A 25,656-nucleotide genomic window follows, 5' to 3' on the forward strand; every position below is an offset into this window, starting at 1 on the left:
AAAAATCCTAGTCGACTGATTGTTAATTTAGATGTTTAAAAATTCAACTTCTATGGCATAAATATTATTATTAATATAAAGTTGTTAAATTAACATTTAAGTTAAAAACTAATTTTCATAAACCAAACTATTGGATGGATTAAGTAAGCAAATACAACTTCCCATTACAAACATGTATTACAGACACCATTATTCTTGGATGATCAAACAACAAATATTTCTTTGCCATTCGCTATTATTATTATAAGAGTGTCTATGAACTTCAAAGAAAGGATTTTATTTAAATTTAAATAAAAACTTTTGGCCTCATCTGACTGGTGCTTTTTGCTCACTTTCCTGCGGGAGTCTCCTGAATGCAAATGTTCTCTAACCTTGTATACTTGACAAAGACCAAAATATTAGCACAGCATTTTTAGTTTTCTGAGTGCATATGGCAGGATTATTTCCTTTGAAGAAATTTCAACGAATTCCATTGTGATCTGGCATTTCTTTTCATTTCAAACAAGGCCAAATAAGAACTTGAAGGTTTATGGTGTTTATGCCCACAATTTGGAAGAGACATGTGCATGGAGACCCACCAAAATGATAGATAGAAAGCAGATTATAAGGGAGAGAAGAATGACTGAAATAGGAAGCAGAGACAATTAGAACGGACTACTTCTTTTTCAGCAATGTCATATTAAAAGGAAGGAATATCATATGGTGGTAACCAATGGGAATTCAGGCTTGACAGTAGGGTATACTTTTAGAATGGGCTGGATTTGGGTAAGCTTTGGACCAAGCTTCTAACATATGGGCTTTTGGGAGGGAGGCATTTCAGATCTGAACTATAGCAATGGCCTTTTATAATATATACTTACTATTATATGACTATCTAAATGTTTTCTTCATAGCCAGATATGTGATTTTATTTCATTTAACACACTCCCCCTGCCAAAACCAAGCTTCCTTGAGTTAATTACCACCAATAGTTTTTGCTCAATCTTACTCAATTTGCTATGTCCATGTATCAATTTCTTATAAATGTTCCATCAGCTTTGTTATTCCACCCATCTTTTTCTCTTCCAAATGCCTCTCATGTCAAATAATCTGTCTAGTTGCTTTTTTTCCCCCCAGAGGCTTTATACTCTTCTGGGCTAGCCTGGAGGGTTTGATTCAGTGAGCACTGGTTTATCCCTCACTATTTTGGACCCAGAGTTTCCAGATCCCATGCACGCCCTTCTAAGTTCTTTTCTCTTCCAGTAGCTTTGTAGGAAAAGTTGCCAGAGATGTAAATTATCTGTGTCTTTGCATGTTTGAAAATGACTTCATTGTACTCTCACATGTGATGTATGCAATAGACAATATAGAGGTTGAGAGATATATTTTAGAATTTTGAAAGCATTGTTCTTTTTATCTATAAAACCCAGCATTGCAGTTGGGAAGTCTTATGTATTTCTAATTCTTTTACTTTGTCTGATTTTTTTCCTTCACTATGGAAGTTTTTAGATTATTTATTTTATCCATTACATCTAGAAATGTTATGATTATGTACTTTGGTGTATTTCTCCTCTTTAGTTCAGTTCTCTTTAAATAAGGAGATTTTTGTTCCTATTTTCATGTATTCTTTCATTAATAACTTCCTACCCTCTGTTTTTTTGGTTTGTATTTTGTTTTTTTTTTGTGTTGTTCTGTTATCCTGTTCAATTAGTTGTTAGATCACGTCAGTGTATACTTTGTTAGTTGTATATTATTTCTACTTTTTGTTTCTTTCTTGGTTGTTTTTGTAATTTTAGTTTTCTGGAATATTCTCTTAATTTTAATCTTCTTAATTTTTATTTATTTTCTAGTTTAAAATGGGATATATGGCTTTCTAGTTCTAGTTTTTATTTATATCTATCTATCTGTATATCTATATCTATATATGAGATGTAGATATAGATAAATACATTTTTACTTCCAAAGGCTCTTCCATGATCCTTGATTTTTTTTGTAGTATCCTGTTCTTGTTTTATTAATGCATTGTCTTCTGATATCTCTCCAAGGGCACTCATTAGAATTGATTTTATATTTTCTTTTATTCCTTTCAATATCTGTTCGCACTCGGCTCCCTTTTTCTTTTTCTTTTGAGCTCTCCTTTTCTTGCTGGAGGCTTACTATAAATAACTGATGATTACTCGGTGTGAGTTAGGCAATAGTTATTAGAATCTGTAAATGAGCTGAATGAGCCTGATTAGCACAATTCACTTTCAGATGAACCAGAGAGGACATAGACTGTTTTCCAGATGACATTCCAATGGCCATAGATAGAGTCCACTTATCTGAGGTGGGGGCTTTCATTTCTCCTGTAAAAGTCCCTCAATATTAATTAACCAGCAGGAACATCATCAGGCATTCTTTTGCCTGGAAGTGAAAGGCAGCAGGCAGAGAGACATGATTCTTCTGAATTTTGGTTCAACAGAGTCTTCCTACCTACATCTCAACACACCTTTTTTCATGTCTTGGGTCTCTCCTTGTTTATCTGGGAAAAAACCTGCTCTTCATTCATCCTTCTATTTGGATGTATTGGTAAAGATAATTTATTCTTAGAGCAATTACACGTCCATGGCAAAATTGAGAGGCAAATATAGAGCTATCTCATTATCCCTATCTCACACATATGCAGCAGAATCCCCACTAGAGCAGTACATTTGTGATGATCGATGAAGCTACACTGACATAACACTACCACCGGAATCTGTAATTTAAATTAGGGGACACTTTGGGTGTTGTATATCCTGAACACATTTTAATCTTTGATTTTCTCCAACTCACTCATCTATAACCACTCTTGAATCTTCTTATATCTTTTAGAAATGTTGATGCTTCTCACCTACTCCACCCACTAACATTTTCTCCCATTTCTTTTTAGCCTTATGGATTTACACATTGTTTTAGATTGCCTTGCTATCACTTTTGTAGAATCTTGGAAAGAAGAGGATATAAACTTGAGAAGTCAGATTACCATCTTTAACCAGAAGTCATACTTCTTTTTTAGATGGTTCTGATGCTGACTGATCACTTCTAGTTTCCTTAGGATTTGAAAAGGAATGGAAATTTTTTCATAGACATTTAAAATATAGATGAGAAAGAGTTTTTGAAAAATCTCCTACCAACATATTTACTGTTTTAAGGCAATTACAAAGATCCTGTTTGGTCAGAGGCCTCATTTAATGTTTAGCATGGTGAAAGAAGTTTCCCATGGTTGAGAGAATAGGAAAAATATGTTCTGAACTTAGAACGGTCTGTTCAAAATCTGGTCAGTTTCATTTATAGTCTCTGCTGATCATAATAATCAGGGCAATAGTTTTGTTACATGGAGCCAGTTGGCCTGGCTACAACCCATAGTTTCACAATGACTGCCAAGGAGCCATCATGGACGGCTTGAGGTCTCACAGACACTGTATGTAGAATCTCTGCAGATCTACTTTCATAATTTTTTATTTGTTCTTCAAGCCATTGAAAAACCTTTTTCTTGCCCTTTTATTTTGAAAATGAACTACATATTTTCCTTACTTTTTTTGTTTTTGAAACCTGCAATAGAAATTGCATAGAAGCCCTGAAGTTATAGTATTCTGAAAATAAGGATGGTTTTGACAACAGTAGAAGAGTTGATGGAACCTTAACTTTGGGATCTTGGCTAAGACTAGGTGACCCTGGAGAAGGGCAGGCAGCAAGGGAGGACAACACTATGAGTTGATTACTTTTAGCAAAATATTTCCATATGTACCTGATTGGTGGTCATACTAACAAAATAAACTTTCCACCAGAAATTGTTCCTAGGACTATGAAATTCAAGTGGTTGTGGTGATAATCTCAACTCTGAAAGTATAGAAGGCACTAGCTTTGTGAATGTTAAGATTGACAGTAGTCATTTGCTACTAAATGGAGTCCAAGTCAAGAATGAGTTGATGCTTATTTCACCTCATTTTCAAATTTAGGATTGGAAAAAGGATACTTAAAAGGGTCTAACAATGGAAAATAAAGTAGAAATGTATCTACTTCCAAAACTCAGTTTCTTAAAAGTTAGTTTCCACAACTGGGCAAGATGGATACCACCTCTGAAAGAAAGACCATCTTCTAATTGACATCTCACTTTTGGATGCAGCTTCTTCCCCCCAGACTTCATAGTGTTTAGAAAGAAGTTAAAAACAAGCTGATGATTTTTTTTATTAGGGTGCTGTGTATATATAGCAAGAGAGGCACATTGAAGGAGTATCAAATAGTAGAGCAAAGCTTTCCATGTGACCAGGACTGGAAGTTGAATTCTATGTCTGTCATATAGTACATGTGTGTAACCTTGGGCAGATTGTGAGAGCCTAATGCTCAATCTATTTTCTTTTCATTTCTTTTTTTTACTTTCTTTCTCCTTCCCTCCTTCCTTCCTTTCTGAAAATAAAATAAAGTAACCACCTGATCTCAAGGAACTTATAGAAGAGGCAGACAAATGAACCATTAAGAACTAAAAGTAGTGATTGCTAGGGTAGAAAAATGTACAGGGTGCCATGGGGATTGATAAAGGGGAAGTTGAGAGGTCAGTGCAGTCTTAAAAGAGATTTGAGATTTGGAAGGCCATGAGGCATAGGGACAGGGATTCTAGACAGAAGTCAGGTCATAGAAGGTCATGTGTACATGCTTGGGGTTTGGACAACTTTGACAAGAAGGACCAGGAAAAGTTTTAAGGATGGGGGAGGGGATTGTACAAATTGAATGTTAGTTTTTAAATTTTATTTAGTTTCTGATGGAGCCTTGTGCATGCTAAGTGAATGTTCTACCACTGAACTACATCCCCAGCCCACAAGTAGGATTTTAGATAGAGCAATTGAGCTTCACTGTGGGTGATGGCTAGGAACAGATGAGACCTTTGTAGGGAGGTTGGTACATACAAGAAGCACCCCAGGTGAGAAAGGATACAATACCTAAACATCATCACAGGTGGAAAGATAAGGGATGAGTCTGCAGGGACGGACTTGCTTAGGTGTGCCCAGGACATTCTTGGATTTAGCACTGAAAATTTCACGTCTTGTTTTGCCTGGATTGTACTGGTTTTGAAAACACTGCAAGTCCATGTTCCAGAAAACTTTTCGGTTCCTGGCAAAGTATGATTGATGGCTGATAATACTACTTGAATGAAGACTAGGCTTTGAAGGAAAACAGAAGTATAGTGAATAAAAGCACTAATCCAAGAAACATTTAAAAAGTAAATCAATCAGACCCAGTGCCTCATATATGCTATGTAAACACTGTACCACACTACCACTGAGCTATATTCCCAGCCACTACCACCCCATGTATATGGAGTGGTGTGTGTGTGTGTGTGTGTGTGAAAGAGAGAGGGGGGCAGGAGGGAGAGAGAGAGAGAGAGAGAGATTGTGGCATTGTCCTTTATTCTGTAATTTTGATTGATTTGAAATTCCAATCTTAAAAAATAGCAGTGCAAAGCAATCTTTTAGTGGTTCTGTTTTTGTTGGTACAGTAAAATGGAAATGTAGCAGTATTTTAGGTTGTACATGGCAGAGTAGAAGAAATCTGCTTATCCAAAGTATAGATATTGGTGTTTGTAATTTTTAGGTTGTTATTGGTAGGATAGGATTAAATTTTACACTCTTATCTCCCAGAAGTGGTCCATTCATTTTGACATTAATGTTTCATGATCCCTGGAAGCTTGCTGGATTTGATTCTCTAAACATGTCAAAATTAAAAAAATTTCAGGCTACCATTCTTACGAGAAATAAATTTTAAATGATACCATTTAGAGAAAGCCAGGGGAGAAATAAAAGTAGCTAGTCAGCTCATTTTAAGATTTTCAACTAGATATTTGATATTTATGTTGTTTTTCTAATTCCTGGATGGTGAGTAACATTCCTTGACTCTTTTCCAAACCAGATTGATCGTGCAAGCCACGGATAAAGGGCTGCCCAGGCTTTCTGATACGACTGTGATCGAGATTCGAGTGATTGATATAAATGACAATGCTCCAGTTTTTGTCCCCTCTGAAGCAGTAGAAATTGCAGAAAGTAAGTGTGGCAATTTGGTGTGGTGGTTTTGATTTACTTATATAATTTATCATTTCTTTCAGCCAGACACTATGTTAAGTATGAGTGCTAGCCCTGCACAGCCATGCAAGCTTGGAAATTTTTATCTTACTTGTAGAGCATTAAAAATGAATGGTTAAATATCAAATGTTAAATATCAAATGTCAAAGGAATTAAGTGTTAAAGCTGGGATTTGTATTCAGATTAGCAAGAGGCTGAGTCCCCATCTGCCAACTGCCATTCCATATAATATCTGTTTATGTGCACACTTTCCTTAAAAATTAAACTTTTCTGAAGAAGCAGGGTTTTTTTGGCTGTGGAAACAGTGAACCTTCTCTAAGAAGAAGCAATGTTCTTAGACTCCTAGCTTCGTCAATCGTTGCAAGATACTAATGACAGTTAATGAAATAAGTTGGATGTTGGTTGAACAAAGTCATCATTTTCCTCCTTAAGTCCCCTAGACTTCAGTGGTTGCATCACACTAATGGTAGATGTTGAAAATATAAAGTTTTTTTGTGATAGATGGATTAATCTTAATTGTTTGGGTGTGTGAGTTATACAATGACTGCACAGTTTATGAACCCAAAATTACACATGCTCATTCACTACACTGGTGAAATCCAACCCAACTTTTTATAGTTGAAGTTGAAAATACTGGTGGCTTATCACTTGCCTCTCTGCTCTCTTTCTCTTTCTCCTTCTCCCTCCCTCTCCCTCTCTCCTGGGGATTGAACCCAGAGCCTCACATCTGCTAAGCAAGACCTCTACCCTTGAGCTACATAGGCAGCTGTTTGTTTTCACTCTTAATACTAAACTCATTTCTATAACATCCTTACCATTTTATTATGCTCACTTTCCAAACAAATCATAAGCACCACCTCTACAGAGGGATATATTCCAGAAATCTCTATGTCTAGGGATGCCCCCAAATGTTAAATTCCATAAATAAGAACATTTTCCAGTTTTGCCTCTCACCTATTTATTTTCATTTGATTTTTATGGAAAATCAAATGTTCGTGTTCGTAAGCACTTGCATTAGTGTTAAAATACAGCAATGTACCCAGTATAAATATATCACAAGAACAAACTGCATAAATCAAAGTGTACTGAATGGGATAAGGTGTGGTTGGTTCACATCAAGAATGCTCAAGCTTCAAACTGAAAATTATGAGCCTCATATACAGTGGAACCATTCTGAGCATCTTGGCATACTCTTTCCACCCGCACCATACCTACAGCTTAGTAACAAAGTCCCTTTCATGGGCAATTTAGGCTGCAGAACACATGTGGTATGTGAGACATTGAGCATGTCATCTATTTTGTAATTTTTTTTAGTGACTAATATTAGAGATTTGTTTTCATCACTAGCACTATATAAATTTTGTCTTTCTATCATCTTGATAATTTTGAAAATCAGATTTAAGAGAAAGAAGCAGTGCAACTCTGAAAGAAATAATTTTGCCAAATAAATACAAAGGAATAAGTAGCTAACTCTTATATTTGTACCCAATTTTTTAAATTAAAATCTGACTTTTCTTTTCAAAATTTTATGCTTGGCATTAATATTTTGAGTAATGTTTTTCCTACTCACATCCACTATGAGTATGATTTTGATATAGAAACTACACAGTACAGGTATATGCTTAGAATGTTCCTTGACCCCAGAGTGGTATTATAAGTATATAATTTTTAAAAAAATGTAATGTGAAAAATTGAATATACTCTACTTTCTTAATTTCCTACTCCTTGGTAAATTTTCAGTTTTATTGGGCTCATAAATCCTTCTGAGTTTTTGTTTAGTTCATAAGGAGCTTTGTATGAGAAATCATGCCAAAAAAGAGCAATTCATGTTGGATTTACAATGAGACACTTGGATTATACTCTTGAAAAAAAATTGTTTTCAAAGGATAAATGTTAATGGAGGTTGACACTGATCATGACTATTTCAGATTCTTTGCCTGGTGTAATTGTGTCTCGGATATCAGTTCATGATGTGGATTTGAATCCAGCTTTCATCTTCAGTTTCACAAAAGACAGTAACCCTGGAGCCAAATTTGCCATTGATCAGAACACTGGGAGAGTGGTATTGATAAAAACATTGGATTTTGAGGAAGCTTCTGAATACAAGTTGTTCGTTCAAATTTCTGATTCAGTGTACCACACAGAGGGATCCCTCACCATCTCTGTGTTGGATGTCAATGACAACCCACCAGTGTTTTCTCAAGATTTCTATCAGGTAAAGAGCTTGAAGAAATGTAAGCTTTCCATTGCTGGCCCACTAAGATAATATTCCTTGTTTGGGGTACCTGATTTAATGCCACAGGTTTTATATTGTGGAAACTATAAGTAATTATGGAATCGAATGTCTCATTCATTTCAATTTATAAAGTATGTAGGTCCTCATTTTTTTTAAGATTTTGTGTGAAGTTGGAGTCCAGTTGTTCAGAACAATTGGAACTTGCTTCATATTTGCAAAGCCACAGATAAAACGAGGGAGTTTGGATTATCTGCATTTAATTTGGAAAATTTTTTTCTTCCATAGGCATATTTTTGGAATATACTAATTAATATCTTAAAACAAATTAGGTACAAATCTATGAGGTGGAAATTTTAGTATTTAGAGCATAGTATCTGTTTAGAGAAGTTAGAGCAACAATAGTATTCAACTAAGCATTTGGAAATGAACTCCAGGACTTTTGAGTATAGCAAATATAAGATTTAAAGGTCAACACAGGAGGAAAACTAAACTATAGAGGTTTATTTAAATTATACAATGTGTATGATATAATAATATAACAATGACTATATTAACAATATTCAACATACAGAAATAATTTAGAAAAAAAATTCATAAGAAAAATCAAAACTGAATAAAATTTTAAACTTTTTCTTTTCTCTATCCAGGAACTGAAAACATTTTTCTTTTCTTTTCTTTTTTTACCTTTTTTGCAGTGTTGGCAATTCCACCCAGGGTGTCACACATGCTAGGCCAGTGCTCTACCACTGAGCTATTCTCTGACTTAATATTTTTAATGTGTCACCTTCATAAATCGATGTATCTAAGAGAGTCATGTTGAATTGTATGGTTTCCATAAGCAAAATAGACAAAATGACCTTATGTTCTGGCCCTGGTCATTAATGTGCCTTTAGCCTTTAAACACAATGTCCTTTTTCCTCTCTTGTGCTTAGGTCACAGTTCCTGAATTGGTTCCTCTGGGGTATTCAGTGTTGACTGTGTCAGCCTCAGACCTAGAAGGCAATGAGACCATTTCTTATAGAATCCTTTCCTCTTCTAAGGAATTTGCCATTGATCCCATGAATGGTGAGTGGTTTCTAGTGACTTTAGAGCTCACGGTTTGAGTTACAGGGTGGAATCATGAAGTAATACTTTCCAGATGCTCCTTCAATAGCCCCCTATCTCTAGCCCCTGCAATTATAGGCACCACCTTCTTCTTTATCTTCATGTCAAACACTGCAATAGCAAACAGCAGTGTTATTTCTCTTCCCAAACATCTCAGTGACTGAGAAGCAGAAGGCATTGGTTAAGTGCTGGTAAATACTCAGAAATTTAGACCCCCAAGATAGTACACCCCCAGTTTCATGCATCTATCCAAGCACAATTCAGGCCATTTATCCTGGGATTCAACAATAATCAAAATGATGTTGAAAGGATTAAGTCATTGCTAAGGACTTCACCTTAGTAGAGTCTGAAGTCTTTTACTCAAACCAAGTACAAAAATATTCAGTAATAGCTTCATTTGTTCAATAAGGACAAGAAGAGTGAAAAAGGAAAATAATTTAAGTATCCATTTCTACTAAACGGAAACCATGCTGATGTGATGTTCTACTTTATCTGATGTCTTTTAAGTCTCTTTGTAGTTTTATCTAAGAACTAGACATTCGTAAATGCATTTAAAAATGAATTCATGCAGGTTATTCCAGATTTGAACAGGTAAGTGGAGTACAGAGAAGTTTAACAGTGAGTGGACATTGAGAGCTAAATTTTATAAAAATGAATATTATCAGCAAAGTAATGTCCTAGAACACTTTAGAAAAGAACAAAAATTAGGACACATCACACTGTGCGTTCCGACCTCTACCTACTATTTTGCATTATTTCTGCAAGAGAGAGCTGACTTAAAAATTAACCTCAGGATGCCTGAAAGGAGAATTTGGTCCCAAAATATCAGAATGAGGTCCCCAGGGTGTTGTAAGAAAAATAGGTGATGTTACCACATAGCCTGTTCATGAATGAGTAATGTATGCATATAAACATGTCTGGAATTTGGTGCCTGCTTCTCCACCATGATGTCAGATCCTGGCAATTGCTGCCCTGGACACTGGCAAATTGAATTCACCTTTCCTGTTGATCAGAATGTTTTTAAAACTTTAAGTCGAATCAAGTCAATTCAGTCCATGGTGTGACTCTAATTGAAATGTGGCTTTTTTTTTTTTCTTTCCCCGGCCACATTTTTATTGGTGTGTTACATCACACATATTGATGGGATTTGTGAATACATATTCATAGATATACACAATATGACAATATACTTGGGCCAATATCAATCCCCAGCATTTCCCCCCAGTATATTTTTTTAATTTGTTCTTTTTAGATATATATGACAGTGGAGTGTATTTTGACATATCATACATACATGGAATATAACTTTCATTCTTGTGGTTGTGCATGATGTAGAGTTATAGTGGTCATTTATTCATGTATGAACACAGAAAAGTTTTGTCCAATTCATTCTACTGTCCCATCCCTCCTCCCTTCCCTTCATTCTCCTTTATCTAATCCAATGAACTTCTATACTTCCCCTTCCACGTTGCTGTTAGCATCTGCATATCACAGAGAACATTTGGCTTTGGGTGTTTGGGGATTGGCTCATTGCAATTAGCATGATAGTCTCCAGTTCCATCCATTTACCTGCAAATGCTATAATTTTATTCTTCTGTACAGCTGAGTAATAGTCCATTGAGTATCTATACCACATCTTCTTCATCCATTCATCTGTTGAAGGCACCTAGGTTTGTTCCATAGCTTAACTATTGTGAATTGAGCAGCTATAATGATGTAGCGGCATCACTGTAGTAAGCTGATTTAAAATCCTTTAGGAAAATGTCATTATTCAGTATTCTTCTTCAGTGATCATACTTAAAACACATTTATCTTAGAAAAATGTTGTTCCATTCATATTCATAAAAATCATGTCTGTATTTAATATAGTAAGTCTTAAATATATATTTTATCAGTAAGGGAAAAATTCACTTGCTGAATGAACCATGAGCTTTAGGAAAAGTATATCTATAATTATAATATTAAGGAAGAGTTATAATTCCATATTATCATTTTTACTGCTTTCATTGGACTAGGGTGAGTGTCAACCAATATTTCCAGAATAAGTATCTTTATGCCAGAATATCTCTATACATTTGTTTATGGCTCATAGAATAGGGAATAAATTTTACAAACAAGAATATATTTTCTTGAAATATGGTATACATACAAATGGAGTTTCACTTGCCATAAAGAAGAATGAAATTATGGCATTTGCTGATAATGAATGGAAATGAGGAGCATCATGCTAAATGAAATAAACCAGACCTAGAAAACTGAGGATCGAATGTTTTTTCTCACATTCAGGAGCTAGACCAAAGTAAGGGGGAAAATAGAGGACAGTGGGATATCGTAAGAATAGAGGGAAGATCTGTAGAAAAGAAGAAAAGTGAGGGGGAAGGAGGCGGGACAGAAAAGGGAGGAAATGCAGAATGATTTTGATAAAATTATGCTATGTGCATGTATAAATATATCACAGTGACTTCTACTTTTATGTATAATCTATAAAGCATCAATTAAAAATAAATAGAAGGAAGACCAGTAGAGTAGGGGGCGAGAGTAAGGGGGGAAAAGGGGAGGGAAGGAGGAGGCACTGGGGACTGATATGGATCAAATTAAATTTCATGCATATATGATATGTCAAAATGAACCCAACTATTATGTATGACTATAATGCACTCATAAAACCATATTTGTCTTTTAAAAGCAGTTATAGAACAATTTACTACAGAAGAGTAAGATTCAGAAAAAAGAATTGTAGTGAAGGCAATCTCAAGAAGCACACATATAGAATTTTTATGTCATTAAAATTATTTCTGAATCTTATAAAATAAAAATTATTTCTGAATCTTAGCTGTATTTTTATAAAGTTTATAACATTATATAAATATAATAATTTTAATTTCTATCTGGACTTGGTTGTTGTTTACACACAAAGAACTAAACACATTTAGATACTCGATAAGCATCTGCTGACTACACTGGCCATGAACATTTCACTTCACAATACTGACATGCTCTGACTTTTTTTTTCAGGTACAATATTTACTACCAGCCCTATATTACTTCTGGATAAAATATCAACCATTCGATTTCTTGTGGAAGCCAGCGATGGTGGAATTCCTGACCTGAGGGCTCTTACGTTAGTGGAGATACAAATACAAGATGTGAATAACCATGCCCCTGAGTTTGTAGTCGGGTACCATAACCTTAGTTTGACTGAAGATGCTCTGATCGGAAGCACACTTATGACTCTTTCGACCACGGACCTTGATTGGACCTATGAAAATACACAAGTTGAATATTCCATCATCAGTGGTAATTCACAGAAAAACTTCCATGTGGAAACTAGTTTCATTCATTCAGAATATCCTTCAAAGCAAACTGGTTATCTTGTGTTGCTTCGCAACCTAGACAGAGAATCAGGTGCCAGCCACGAGCTTGTCATTCTAGCCTCTGACCATGGTTGCCCTCCGATGAGTTCCACAACTGTCGTATACATACGAGTGCTTGATGTCAACGACAACCCACCCAAATTCAGCAGTCTGAAATATCATGCCCACGTCAAGGAAAGCACCCCGCTAGGGAGCCACATCACCGTTGTCTCAGCAAGTGACTGTGATGTGGGTTCACGTGCAGAAATCGTCTACCACATAATCTCTGGAAATGAGAAGGAGCATTTTCACTTGGAAGAAAAATCAGGAGTCCTTTATTTGATTAAGCCTCTGGATTATGAAGAAACGGTAACATTCACTTTAACCGTCCAAGCTTCAGATGAAGAAAAGAAGCACTTTTCTTTTGCAGTCGTGTCTATCAGTGTCTTAGACGATAACGATCATGTGCCTCAGTTTATGTCCCCAAGCATGAATTGTGTTGTTCCTGAGAATCTGCCTATTTTCTCCACCATATGTTCTATAAATGCTTTGGATTTTGATGCAGGTCCTTATGGAGAATTGACCTACTCTATTTTATCACCTTGTTTTGTCACTCATGGAATGCCTCCTGACCAGGACCTTTTCATCATTGACTCTTTAACAGGAGATATCCGTGCTAAGCAAATCCTTGACTATGAAAATGTCAGTAAGTACTGCCTCACAGTTCAGGCCAAAGACAAAGGTGGATCAACAGCCTCCTTAATGTTGTGGGTGGACATTGAAGGGATAGATGAATTTGAGCCCATTTTCACTCAAGATGAATATTTTTTCAACCACCTAGAAAAGAATCAAGGAAGGCAGTTGATTGGAAGAGTGGAAGCCTCAGATGCAGATGCTGGTACTGACGGAGTCATTCTTTACTCCCTTGGAACTCCATCTCCTTTCTTTTCCATAAATGAAACAAATGGAAATGTTTATTGGATTAGAGGCACTCCCCTCATACAAAGTCAAGTCATCAGAGAACATACCTTTGAAATGAAAGTCATCGCCCATAGCCCCAAACCCGGCTCCAAGTTCGCGTCTTGCACCGTGTTTGTAAACGTGTCTTTGTCCTCTGATGGAAAACATGCATCGATATCTGCTGACAGCTTTTTGATCAGCCTCACAGTCTCCTTTTTAGTGTTTCTGTCACTCATCGGCATTCTCCTTGTACTGATACTAAGACATAAACAGAAAGACACACGACGCAACTGTGAGGACAAGAAAGCATCATCGTCCTTAGATAGCAATTTGAGTCTGACCAGGGATGCCGGCATGCTCCAGGGCTTCCAGAAAACCAGCAAGTGCAATCAAGAGGTACCTGTGCAAGCCGTGCCTGAGTGGTTGAGCTTACTAAGCATCATGGAGAAGGACATGATCAACCTGTACAGGCACTCAAACTCCAGCGGCCACTGTTCTGTGGAAGGAGAAACTGCAGAAGATAAAGAAATCCAGAGGATAAATGAGCATCCTTATAGAAAGGACTCGGACTCGGCGTTGAGTGATCGGGGGTCCAGGGTGCCTGACTCGGGAATCCCCCGGGACTCAGACCAGCTCTCCTGCCTGTCTGGGGAAACAGATGTGATGGCCACGGTGGAAGCTGCAGAAGCCAGCCAGACATTTGAGGACAGAGATGGTGGGGAAAGCTACAGCACACTCTATGTTCAAAATACGGAATCACCCCAGCCACTTCAGAAGAGGGGGGTGAAAGAGGGTGTCCTGGCTGACGTCAGGAAAGAGTCTATCTTTATGTCAAGTGATCAGGAAGCAAGATGCGCAGCTTTTCCAACTCAGATAACCTTCAGTCATGATCTGAGAGGCAGCTCCACCTGGGATTATCTGCTGAGTTGGGAACCCAAGTTCCAACCTCTTGCCTCAGTGTTTAATGATATTGCAAAATTAAAGGACGAGCATTTACATCTGCCTGGCATTCCAAAAGAGAAGTCTTTTGTTTTCCCACCGCCTTTGATAACAGCGGTAGCCCAGCCTGGGATTAAAGCAGTTCCACCAAGAATGCCGGCCATAGCCCCAGGTCAGGTCATTCAGAAATACCCACGCTCCCCAATTCTCTGCCACCCCAGTTCTCTCTCGGAAGCCATGGCTCCTAGCTTTTCTCCAACTCTCTCCCTACTGGCCATGCAGACTCCTGCCAGGTCGCCCCTGTTGTCAGATGGGGGGTTATTAGGACCACACCTCCATGGTGCAACCCCTGAACTGAAAGCTGAAGATGAAGTTCAAATATAAAACCATGGCTGTGCCAAATACCCGCTGACCACCGGTCACAAATGGCTGAGCAAAGCATTCCCAAGCAAGCTCCTCAAGATTGGGTTCATTCTTATCTAAAAGTGAGGGATCTAATTTAGCCAGGGTTTTTAAAAAATATCCCTCATTCAAGTTTCTCAAATTTCTTCCAGCCTTAATGAGGAGTCATTTCCTCTTTTAAACTTTATATTTTGCTCTCAGGACTCACATTTGAATATATCAAATAGTGTGTATTCTGTCGTACCTGGTTTTCTGTGTGATTAGATTTCCAAAGAACATAGTGAACTTAGCTGCCTGCCAAAATGTTTCTATGAAAATAAATAGAAATAAAGTCGAGGGCACTCTGGTCAGATTGCTGCTGATTACACTGCTAATCTAAAGCAAGTAATGTCTGAATGGGGAATGAGTTTAGAAAAGAAAGTAATAAAAAGGGGGAAATCTGATACAGATATCGATGGATTTCTCCACTTTGCCCATATACCAGCCTTGTGGAGTTTAGCTATAATTTGAATTTCAAAGTGGTGTTTTTGGAAATCTAATGGGAAATTAAGAATGAAATTTTCATAACTATGTGACAATAGGAAAAACAGATAACTATTCCTGTTTAGATGAACCAGAAATATATGATCTGGATAGAGGGTCAGGATGGATATTAGCAATACTTATGTGGTTAGCTGCCACCTGACACATCATCTTGGCCTTCTCTCCAAATAGAACGATGTTTTTGTTCAATACTCTGTCTTATTATAGGGTTCGGGTTCAGACATGAAGATTAATTTATAACAATTTCAATTTTATTTTCTTCTAGATACAGTAACTTTGGGTATGAAATAATTTATCCATTCAATGTCCGTTTTTAAAGTCTATGTAGATAAAATTATGTTATTAGCTAATTATAAATTTCATAGAGTAATTTAGCAATATATTTTTAAATGAAGTTTTTTTTATATAAATGTTTCTACTCTACATGTTAAGAATGGATGTCAGAAGCCTCTTCTGTTCACTCAGACTCATGTTTAGCTTTAACTGCCATTAGATGTAGCAATGTGGCAATGCGGTAAAAGTAATTCTGTTTTATACAGCCCTTGTTTAAGAAATAAGCGTAGTGTTGTATGATGCTCACATGCTTCTCTCTGATGAACCTGAGAATCCAGGGTGCATCCTGAGAATAATGGTCCAGAAATCATCCTCCCCTGGTAGGCACCATGGCCAGGTTTTAGGATAGCAGCTTAGCAATTCTAGTGAAATCTCAATGCTCTCTGGTATGGTTTTCTTACCATAGGGTTAGGGTGAGCTTCTGTTACAGAACTAGTTCATTAAGTCTTTGTGCCTCATCTGTGAAATTATGTGAAATAATTAATTTTTCTTTACTAAGAAAGCATTGCAGGTACAGTGTTTGATATCTAGTTTTGTAAATACATAATTCTAAGTCTTCCTGTGCTGATATTTACACTATTATATGTTCTTGTTGACTCAAATTGAGAACAAGTGTATAAAAACCACATTAGAAAGTGTATGAAACATGAAAGTTTTGAACAAGCCTGGAGAAAATCATTTAGGTATGGATGGTTTAACTATTACAGGACCAATCCACGTCTCTTCTTCATGGCATCTGGGGAAAAAGATTTCATGACTTTTGTGAGGGAAAAAAAAAACCCCACATCCTAATTATTTCAGTGTTTCAATATCTATTCTCTCTTTTACTCTTCAAAAGATTGCTTTGAGCAAAGCAAGAAATTCTATAATTCTATTTTTTCTAATTATGTGTGAAAGTTTTATTTTGCAAGAGAATTATTTCTGGAAACCAAGAACGTTTTGTTGTTTTTAATTAAACAGGTTCTCCATTTACTTATGTTTAAAGATAATTGCCCATCCAACTCTTCCCTAAGTTATTTGCCTGTGATTTATTACTGAATATGATTCTGTATTTTTTCTAGCCATTTCATAAAAACAGAAGACATGAAGTATTTAGAGCTCCTTCCCAATAGTTAGTGGATTTTTAATTGACAGCTTTATTAATACTGTAATCCAGCACCACACCACCACCAAAAAAACTGCCACAAGTAGGGTTGAGGGTAAAATGTGAACATGCTGGCTAAGTGTTTGTAATAAATCATATGTCAGCCCTTTCAACTAGAGTGCTTTTTCCTAAGTAAACAATGTAATTTGTACAGTTTTCCTTCAAGTTTAATATTAACTTGCCTCATATGTTCTGTGTTACTTTGCTGATCTCTACACCAGCTTTAGCACTCTGGAGGGGGTACAGAACTTGTTGGTGGAAAATCATATTAAGCCCCAAATTCATAAGCTATAAAATAAAAGACAGTTGTCTCTTGTGGAATTTTGGCTGCCTGAAATTCTGGACTGTCTTGTTGGCAGCCTTAAAAATACTGGTGTAAATCAGTACCAAATGGATATCAAAATTCCATGTCCTAGTAGTAATCATTGAATTGGCTTCCAAAACAGATTCCTGGGCAAATAAAGGGAAAAATGCAGTATCTTTAGGGATTTGATCATTTCACTGTTTTTAAAAATATTTAAATGTGTTATACACTACTGGCAGCTTCCACGTGTATACATTTAGTCTATAATTGATGTCCAGTTGAGACAGGATTTGTTTGTAGCACCTTTATCATCAGAGCTCTGCTTGCTATCCTTTCTAGAAGTGAGAGAGATGAAAATTTATTATTAACTTTAAAGTTATGTTCATCCAAATGTACAAACTTTTGTTGTTTTTGTTGTCTTTTGCCATCTTACACATGCTTTGACTTTAAAAAGGTAAGATGTAACTCAGGATCTAAGATAATGATGATCCACTTCAAAGCAAATGAAATACATGAAATGAATATGGCCAGTGGATTCTCACATGATTTTATAGATAAGCTTGTTAAGATTTTTTTAGCATGTTTTATGTGAGCTGAAATGTGCAGGGCCATCTGTTCAGTCATAGCTGAGAAAGTTGGAATAGGAGATCATTCTGTGCAAGAGGGATTTCAGGATAAATGGAGCTACAGACGCTCTGCTTAGAACCCAAATCAGGTGTCCCAGTGTGAGCTTCTGCCCAATACAGAGATGGAGGTAGGCAAGGAAGAGAAGGAGGAAAACAAAGAATGAGGGATAGAAAAAAATAGAGGATTAAATCTGGAAAGCAATAGTTTAGGACACAGAGAAATGTAAGAAGGCAGAAGCATAACAATTTATGAAAACATAATTCTTTTTTTTTAAAGAGAGAGTGAGAGAGGAGAGTGAGAGAGAGAGAATTTTTTTTTAATATTTATTTTTTAGTTCTCGGCGGACACAACATCTTTGTTGGTATGTGGTGCTGAGGATCGAACCCGGGCCGCACATATGCCAGGCGAGCGCGCTACCGCTTGAGCCACACCCCCAGCCCCAACATAATTCTTAATATACAACTTAATGACTTTTACTAAGTCACTTACCCATCACAAATTTAGCCTTTTAAGGAATCTCTTTTCTCCTTTTCTGGTCGTCCCATATGGTTCCCTCCATTGTCTTGACAATTTAGATTTATCAAGTTGTGAAACTAAAGCTAGATGACAATGACCTAAAATAGTTTGATGACGAATAAACTTGCATTCATTTTGTCTTTGGGGTTTTCTTTTTTTCTTTTCTTTTTGGCACAGAGGCGGGGGGGGGGGGTTGTAAATTTCAGAAAGAAAAAGTAGCAACGATTATCTTACCTTATTCCCTACTCTACATGGCTTTGGCATTGAGAGTGTCACAGTTTTAGGTAGTTGTCCCTGGACATATAAGCAAATAAATGGAAGTTCAGAAGCAGTTAGTTGGAAGAGGATATAAAATTCTTTCCTAGTGGCTAGTCCTTTTAAAAAAATGAGTACTTGCTTGATGGTTGTAACTCTATTATCAAATATTAGATATTACCCAATTTTTAAAGCATAGTACAATACACAAGGCATAATCCATAGGTTTTTCCCAAATAGTCCATTTTATTTGAACTCTGGTGTGACATCTATTAGTTTGATTCATATGTAGATGAAAGAAGTGTGTCTATTAGAAACAGAATGACGGCAATCTGAGATTGATTCAGCCCCACGTGACTGGCGTATCAAACTATACCTTTCTCTTATAAACTCAGCACTTGCCTATTTGATGACAATTAGCACTTCCTACTGCTTTAGTCTACATAACTTTATTCATTTCACCCAATGCATTTGCTAAACCAAAACTGTGAAGTGAGTAATAGAGAGGGGGAAGGCATGCCAAATAAATAGCAGATGCACAAGTACATCTCTTGAATGAGAAAGCATTATTTTGGTTAGAAAACTAAATAAATGGGTTTCGTTGTTAGATAGTCAACCCTCAGGGCAAAGGCCTGGTCTCCACTTGTATTATAAAGTACAGATGGCTTTTATAATGAATGAGTGCATGTGTGAATGGGCATGGAGGGTGCTAAGCTATGCAGGCCTTAAACCTATTAGGTGAGAACTCTGACATAATTCTGTAATTTTAGCCAATCCCAGGGCAGAGAGAAAGTAAATTCAAATGTCCTATTAGAATATTATACAATACCTTAGAAAAAGTCAAGGGCCAGCATTCCTTCTCTCTCCCTTCCTCACAATACACATGTTATCTTGTGAGTGTTAGACATAATAGAAACAAGTTATAAATGGCATTCCAAAGCATATTTTTTTGAGGCAGTAACATGACATGACCAAGCACATTGGTTTAATTTAGTTTTAGATCCTGTAATAAATCATGGCTTCTCCATGGCCAGCATAGTGAAGTTGTATCCTTGTGAGAGAAAAATCCTGCTTTGTAGATATCTCTAGAATGTTCACATTAAAACTTATTAAAATTTAAGGTAAAAACCAGATGAGAAATTTATGAGATGTAGTCTATATATACATATACTTAGTGTGTTATGGGTAATATTCTAAACAAGAACAGATTATTTAATAAATGCATACTGAGGAATGGGGATAATTGTACCCAGTTAGTACACATGAAGTTATTTCTTCTCACACCATAAATTTAAAAATAAATTCTAATTAGTTAAACCATATAAGCTGGAAGGAAAACAGAATAAAGATGAGAAAGATCTTTTATTAAATATAAAAGCAAACATAGACTGATGGATTTGAATTTGTGTCAATAAATAGTACTGTAACATGTTGCAGAAATTATAATGGGGAAACACTTCACAGATTTAAGCAAATATTTATCAAATATTAGATATTACCCAACTTTTAAAGCACAGTGTAATACACAAGGTACAACCTGTAGTTTTTTTTCTCAAATAGTCCATTTATTTTGAACTCTGGTGACATTTATTAGTTTGATTCCATGTAGATGAAAGAAATGTGTCTATTAGAAACAGAATTATGGCAATCTGAGATTGATTCAGCCCCACATGAATAAAGTAAATATTTATTTTTTATTGTGAATAAGCTATGTATTGGGGCTCTGGAGAAACAGGAATGAATAGAACAGTCAAACTTAGGGAATTCATAAAACTCCCATTTTATTGAGAAAAATAATTTTTAAATGCTTTCAATTAATAGTTATAAAGAAAAAGAAAAATATAAAGAAAAATAAGAGATGGGCGAGGTTGTGGGGCAGTACAGATGGGCTGTTTAGATTGATTACCTAGAAGAGGTGTCTCTGGTATAATGCTATTGGAACTGAAAGAAGGGTATGAATTGTGCAACAGTCCGGGGGAAAGCCTTGCAGGTACATTTGTCAGCTGGTACAGGGACCTTGAAGTAGGAGCCACCTGGAGAATTATGATAACTATGAAGCTGGAGATCTACAACTGATTATGAAAGGAAGAAGAGTAGGAAATAAACTCATATTGGCAACCAGGTTGCAGATTGTGTAGGGCCTTGAAGGTTATGCTAAAGACTTTATATTTTCCCAAAAAGTATGATGAAAAATTGCTGGTACTTATACATCGAAGTATGAAATTATCTGATTCATATTTTTAAAGGACAATTGACTAGTTTTTTAAAAATAAACCAAGGCAGGGCTGGGGAGGAGTAATTGGACCCCAGTTATGGCTCTTGGAGTAATTGCAGCTAGTGATGTTATAGCATGACCTCAGGTGTCAAAATCAAGAAATATACTACAGGTAGAGTTGTAAGTTCTTGAGAGTGGACTGGATACAGAGTGTGGAGGAAATCATACCTGAGCCTGGGCTTTAGGAGAGGTTAGGGAAATAGAGAAACTTTGGAGTCATCAAATTATAGACAGTACTTAAAACCATGAACTGAATGGCTGTATGAGACCACCTAGGAGTAAATAAGTGTTATAGGAAATAAGAAAGATCCTAGGACTCACATCTGGAATTTTTCTTATACCAAGAGGTCAAAAAGAGTAGGAAGATTGAGCAACTAATTATTAAGAAGACAAGTGAAGCAAGGTTGTAAACAAATGATAAAATAGTGCCCCCCCTCCAAAAATTAAAGAAAGTGGGATAGGCTCTATTGTCTCAGCAAGAAAATAGCATCAATATAGACTTAAATCTTCCCCAATGCCCTAAAAACATGGTGAGATCATCTGGAATAGTGAAAGCAAAATTTTATGGGACAAAATCTTTTCCTAAAGGAGAAGTCAACCTCACATACTCTAGGATGTGGGCAGGCAATCAAACCCATCAATTGTGTCAGTTAGGTGACAAGGAAAGGGGAATAGTTCAATGTTTTTGAGTCAGAAAACCAGAAATTGCTAATGGGAATTATTATAAATTACCAAAGGGAAGGTCTACTGTTGGAGTGGAAACCCAGCAGACAGGTCAGAGAATAACTAACGACTAGAAAGACAGTAAAGCATCCACTTTGCAGATGAGTAGAAAGACTGAAGTAGAATGAGATTATGCTGGGTGTCCAAGATATACCCGACCTAAATATCCTGTGGAAAAAGAGATCTCCTGATAAGTAACATGTACTAAAAGCAGATTTCAAATTCATATAAATAGCAAAGAAAGAGAAATCCTAAATACAAAGGGGAAAAGAGACCAAAGAAAGCAGAAGATACAAAGAGATCCTACTTATAAATACTTTGCAGAAACAAGAGAAAAGGGATCTAGAGCCACGACTCTAGGAATGCTATTCTGGTCAGCCACCCCCTCTACATTATAACTTCCTGAAATACAGGAAAACCCATCTCAATTAAGCACAGTCAACACAAAATAACTGCAATCTCAAATATGTTAAAACCCAAAAGACTAAGCCTTGAATAATTTACTGATGGACATTGAATGCAAAGGTCAATAAAATTTTTAGCTTAATATTCCCAAAGTTACTAAATGAAATTAAGAAAAATCATAAAAACTATAAAGGTTGCATAACCAATCCAAAGGAGAAAACTACCCAAGAGAAGGATATTAAAACGAGAGAATTTTTTAAAATAATTAAAAATTGAAGAAAAAATTTAGAAGACTAAACTAGGAGAAATAAAAGCTTAATAGACACTAAGGAAAGTAGAGCAAGAGAAATAGGAAATAGGAAAAAATGAAAACAAAAATCAAAAAGAATTCAAAACATGTTTGAAGGCATCTAGAGACCACAGATTTAGCAGGCTGGGAAATAAAATGATTCAACTCATGTATAAAACAGAATCCTTGAAGAACAAAAGAAATGGAACAGAACAAATACAAAACCCATAATTCATTAAAGTTTCCAGACATAAAACAAAATTAGGATCCACATATTAGAAGGGTATTCCATGTAAAAAAATAACCCAAATAGTGGATAGCAAGACATATTTTTTAAATGTACTACACTTCAAAGGGGAAAAAATATTTTTGGTCTTCTAGATAAAAATACCAAGTTTCTAGCAAGGGAAAAAAGAATATCAAATTGGTACACATTTCAACAACAGCATTTTAAGACAGAAGACTGTGGTGCAGCATATTTAAGATACTCAAAGACAAATATAAGCCAGAAATTTTCTATCTAGTTAAATTAATCTGTGTGTGTATAAAATAGATAAATGTATGAATATGTGAGGAATATTCCTAAAGAACAAACTAAAGAATAATTTTAGGACAATTGAGAAATACTAGGAAATATTCACCATAAGGACCTTAAAGATACTTAGTTGTGGAACTGATTGTGTATATATAAAGTGATAAAATGGTGTATAGTTAATAAATACCTTGATAAAGTAAATAAATTTCAACTACAAAAATGGAAGATAAAAGAAAGAGTCCATGGAAATAGCATGCTTGCTAATTGTCTTATAAGTATTATTTGGGAGTAGAAGGTATTACTTTAAATTAGAAAGAAGAAGAAAACAAGAATATATTAAAAGTAAAAACAAAAGTTAATGAGTCATAAAAACAAAATCCTGACAGAGTTCATGAATAAATAAATCTGGCTACTTAAAAATCATTCTTTCTAAAAAGATTTAAATTAAATCTAAAATGATTTTATTTCCAAAATTGACCTAAGTCTAAATTTAAAAACAGAATTAAGGATGTTAAGAAGCTCCTCCTCAGACTTCTTTACACTGAAATTTTACCAAACTTTTAAATATTAGATAATATAAATGTGATTTAAACTACTCCAAAGCATGGAAAAATAAGGAAGTTATTCAAGTTCTTTTAATGTGTTGAATACAGAATTCATATCAAAACCTGAAAAATATTGCACAAAACAAAAAAGTATAGCCTATTGCCATTTACCAAAAATGTATGCAAAATTCTTAAGTAATTAGCAAAACCAATCAATAGCACAGTAAAATATAATACATCACAGCATGGAGGATTTATTTAAAAAATGCAAAGATGTTTCACCATTAAGAAATTGGTCCATAAATTACTAGAACTATGAGGAGAAAAGCTATAGGAGATTTTCTTAAGTAGAGAAAAGATCAGCTACAAAATCAGTAGTCATAAATAGACAGTCCCTTAAGATGATAATTAACTCCCAAACCTGGTCTTCTCCAATGGAAGGACTCTAGAGCCTTTCCTACAAAAGCCAAGACAAGACAACAGGCTGATACATACACCAAAGCTTTGTATTGTAGAGATTAGTTCATACAATTAAACAAGATAGCAATTAGAAACATAAGAATTTGAAAAAAACAGAGTGAAACTATTTGTAAACTATATTTCTGGAAAACTCAGAATAATTGATGAGAAATCATTAACAATAATTTGGTAAATAAAGTTGTAAGATATAAAATTATTACCTAAAATCACATCAATACCTTTCACATTTATGAACAAGTATCAGGATAAATGAAAGAGAAGATTCCATTCACAAAAGGAAAAAAAAACTAAGCAAAAAATAAGAAAAAGTGCTTAAACACTTTATAAGGAAAATTATAACATCTCCTGAAAGACACCAAGTAATAAAAATAGATTTTTTAAAATAGAAAGACTCAATGCTGGAAAAAAATGTCAGTAGTTTCTATGTAAATTTAAAAATTTAAAGTGATCCCAATAAAAATACCATATTTATATTTTTTTCTAGAGTTAAATGATTTTATTATACCATTATTTGGGAAAAGACAAGCAAGAATAGCTAGGAAACAAAATGATCAATGTTGTATGCACTAACTGCATCATATAAAACAATATCATAAAGCCTCAATAATTAAAATGGGGTGGTGTTGATGTATTACCACATGACTAATGGAACAGAAGAGAAAAACCGCAAGAGATGCCAGTGCATCCATGCCTTCCTGTGATGATTGTTTCTTGTTGTGGGCCAGTTGTCCTGCTAAAAATAAGTACAAAAGACAAATATTAACAGCAATGAAGAGGAAGAAATGGAGAATAAGAAAATACAAACAAAAAAAACAGTTCTGTGTATGTGTGGTTTGAGGCATTAAAGAATTACTGATGCAGTGAAGATCTAAGAAACCATGATCCTAGAGAGAATAGAAACATAGAGGGGTAAACCTCACATACTACGTTCCTAACTCCCATGAGGCTGAGCAGAAAATGTCAACTGCAATCTTGAGAGAAATTAAATAGAACTACCCGCAATTAGGATCTGGAGCCCCTGAGGAGAAGGACCAGGTTATTCATACACCAGGTTATTAATTGGTACTTCTGCAAAAAAAAATACATATAAACCAGAGAAGACAAGGTCTCACAAAATAGCCAATTTTTGAATAAAATTAAGTACACAGTTAAGTATGATAATCTGTCCCTATTCTTACTGTTCACCAAAAGTAATATTTAGTTCTCTATAGAGGAAAAATTACCCAGAACATTAATTATTTATAAAAAATACCCAGCATTGAATCTAAAATTTCCAGGCATATTGAGGAAAAGGTAACATGACCAAAACTAATAAAAACAAACACGTGGAAGAACCATATATTGCCATTCCCTTATGTGGATTTTTAAATTAGATATCATAATGAAGAACTTCAGGAGAAAACTGGAAACTATTTTCAAAAGATGAAAAGGGAATCCTAAACTTTTAAATACATAGCCATTTCAAGCCTACTAAGATAGTTATAATTTAAAAAGACAGGTAATTCCAAGTGTTTGGTGATGGTGGGAGGAATTGGAATTCTCATAGATTCCTAATGCAAGATAATATGGGTATGTCTATATGGACTTTTAGTTCCTCAAAAAGTGATGCATACA

The 25,656-nt window shown here is 35.4% G+C and overlaps 1 protein-coding gene across 1 annotated transcript in view; it reads left to right on the forward strand.

Moving 5' to 3' along the window:
• The window catches only part of DCHS2 (dachsous cadherin-related 2), a 258,106-nt gene extending 239,828 nt beyond the window's left edge, over positions 1 to 18,278 (forward strand). The window contains exons 17-20 of the mRNA XM_081303666.1: positions 5,905 to 6,035; positions 8,003 to 8,289; positions 9,243 to 9,375; positions 12,430 to 18,278. Of these exons, the coding sequence (XP_081159792.1) occupies positions 5,905 to 6,035; positions 8,003 to 8,289; positions 9,243 to 9,375; positions 12,430 to 15,050 (3,172 nt within the window). The 3' untranslated portion in view covers positions 15,051 to 18,278. The remainder of the gene's footprint in view (positions 1 to 5,904; positions 6,036 to 8,002; positions 8,290 to 9,242; positions 9,376 to 12,429) is intronic.
• The last annotated feature ends 7,378 nt before the right edge of the window (positions 18,279 to 25,656 follow it).

Source organism: Spermophilus citellus (assembly GCF_964194105.1).
Source record: "Spermophilus citellus genome assembly, chromosome: 8".
Lineage (NCBI taxonomy): Eukaryota > Metazoa > Chordata > Mammalia > Rodentia > Sciuridae > Spermophilus > Spermophilus citellus.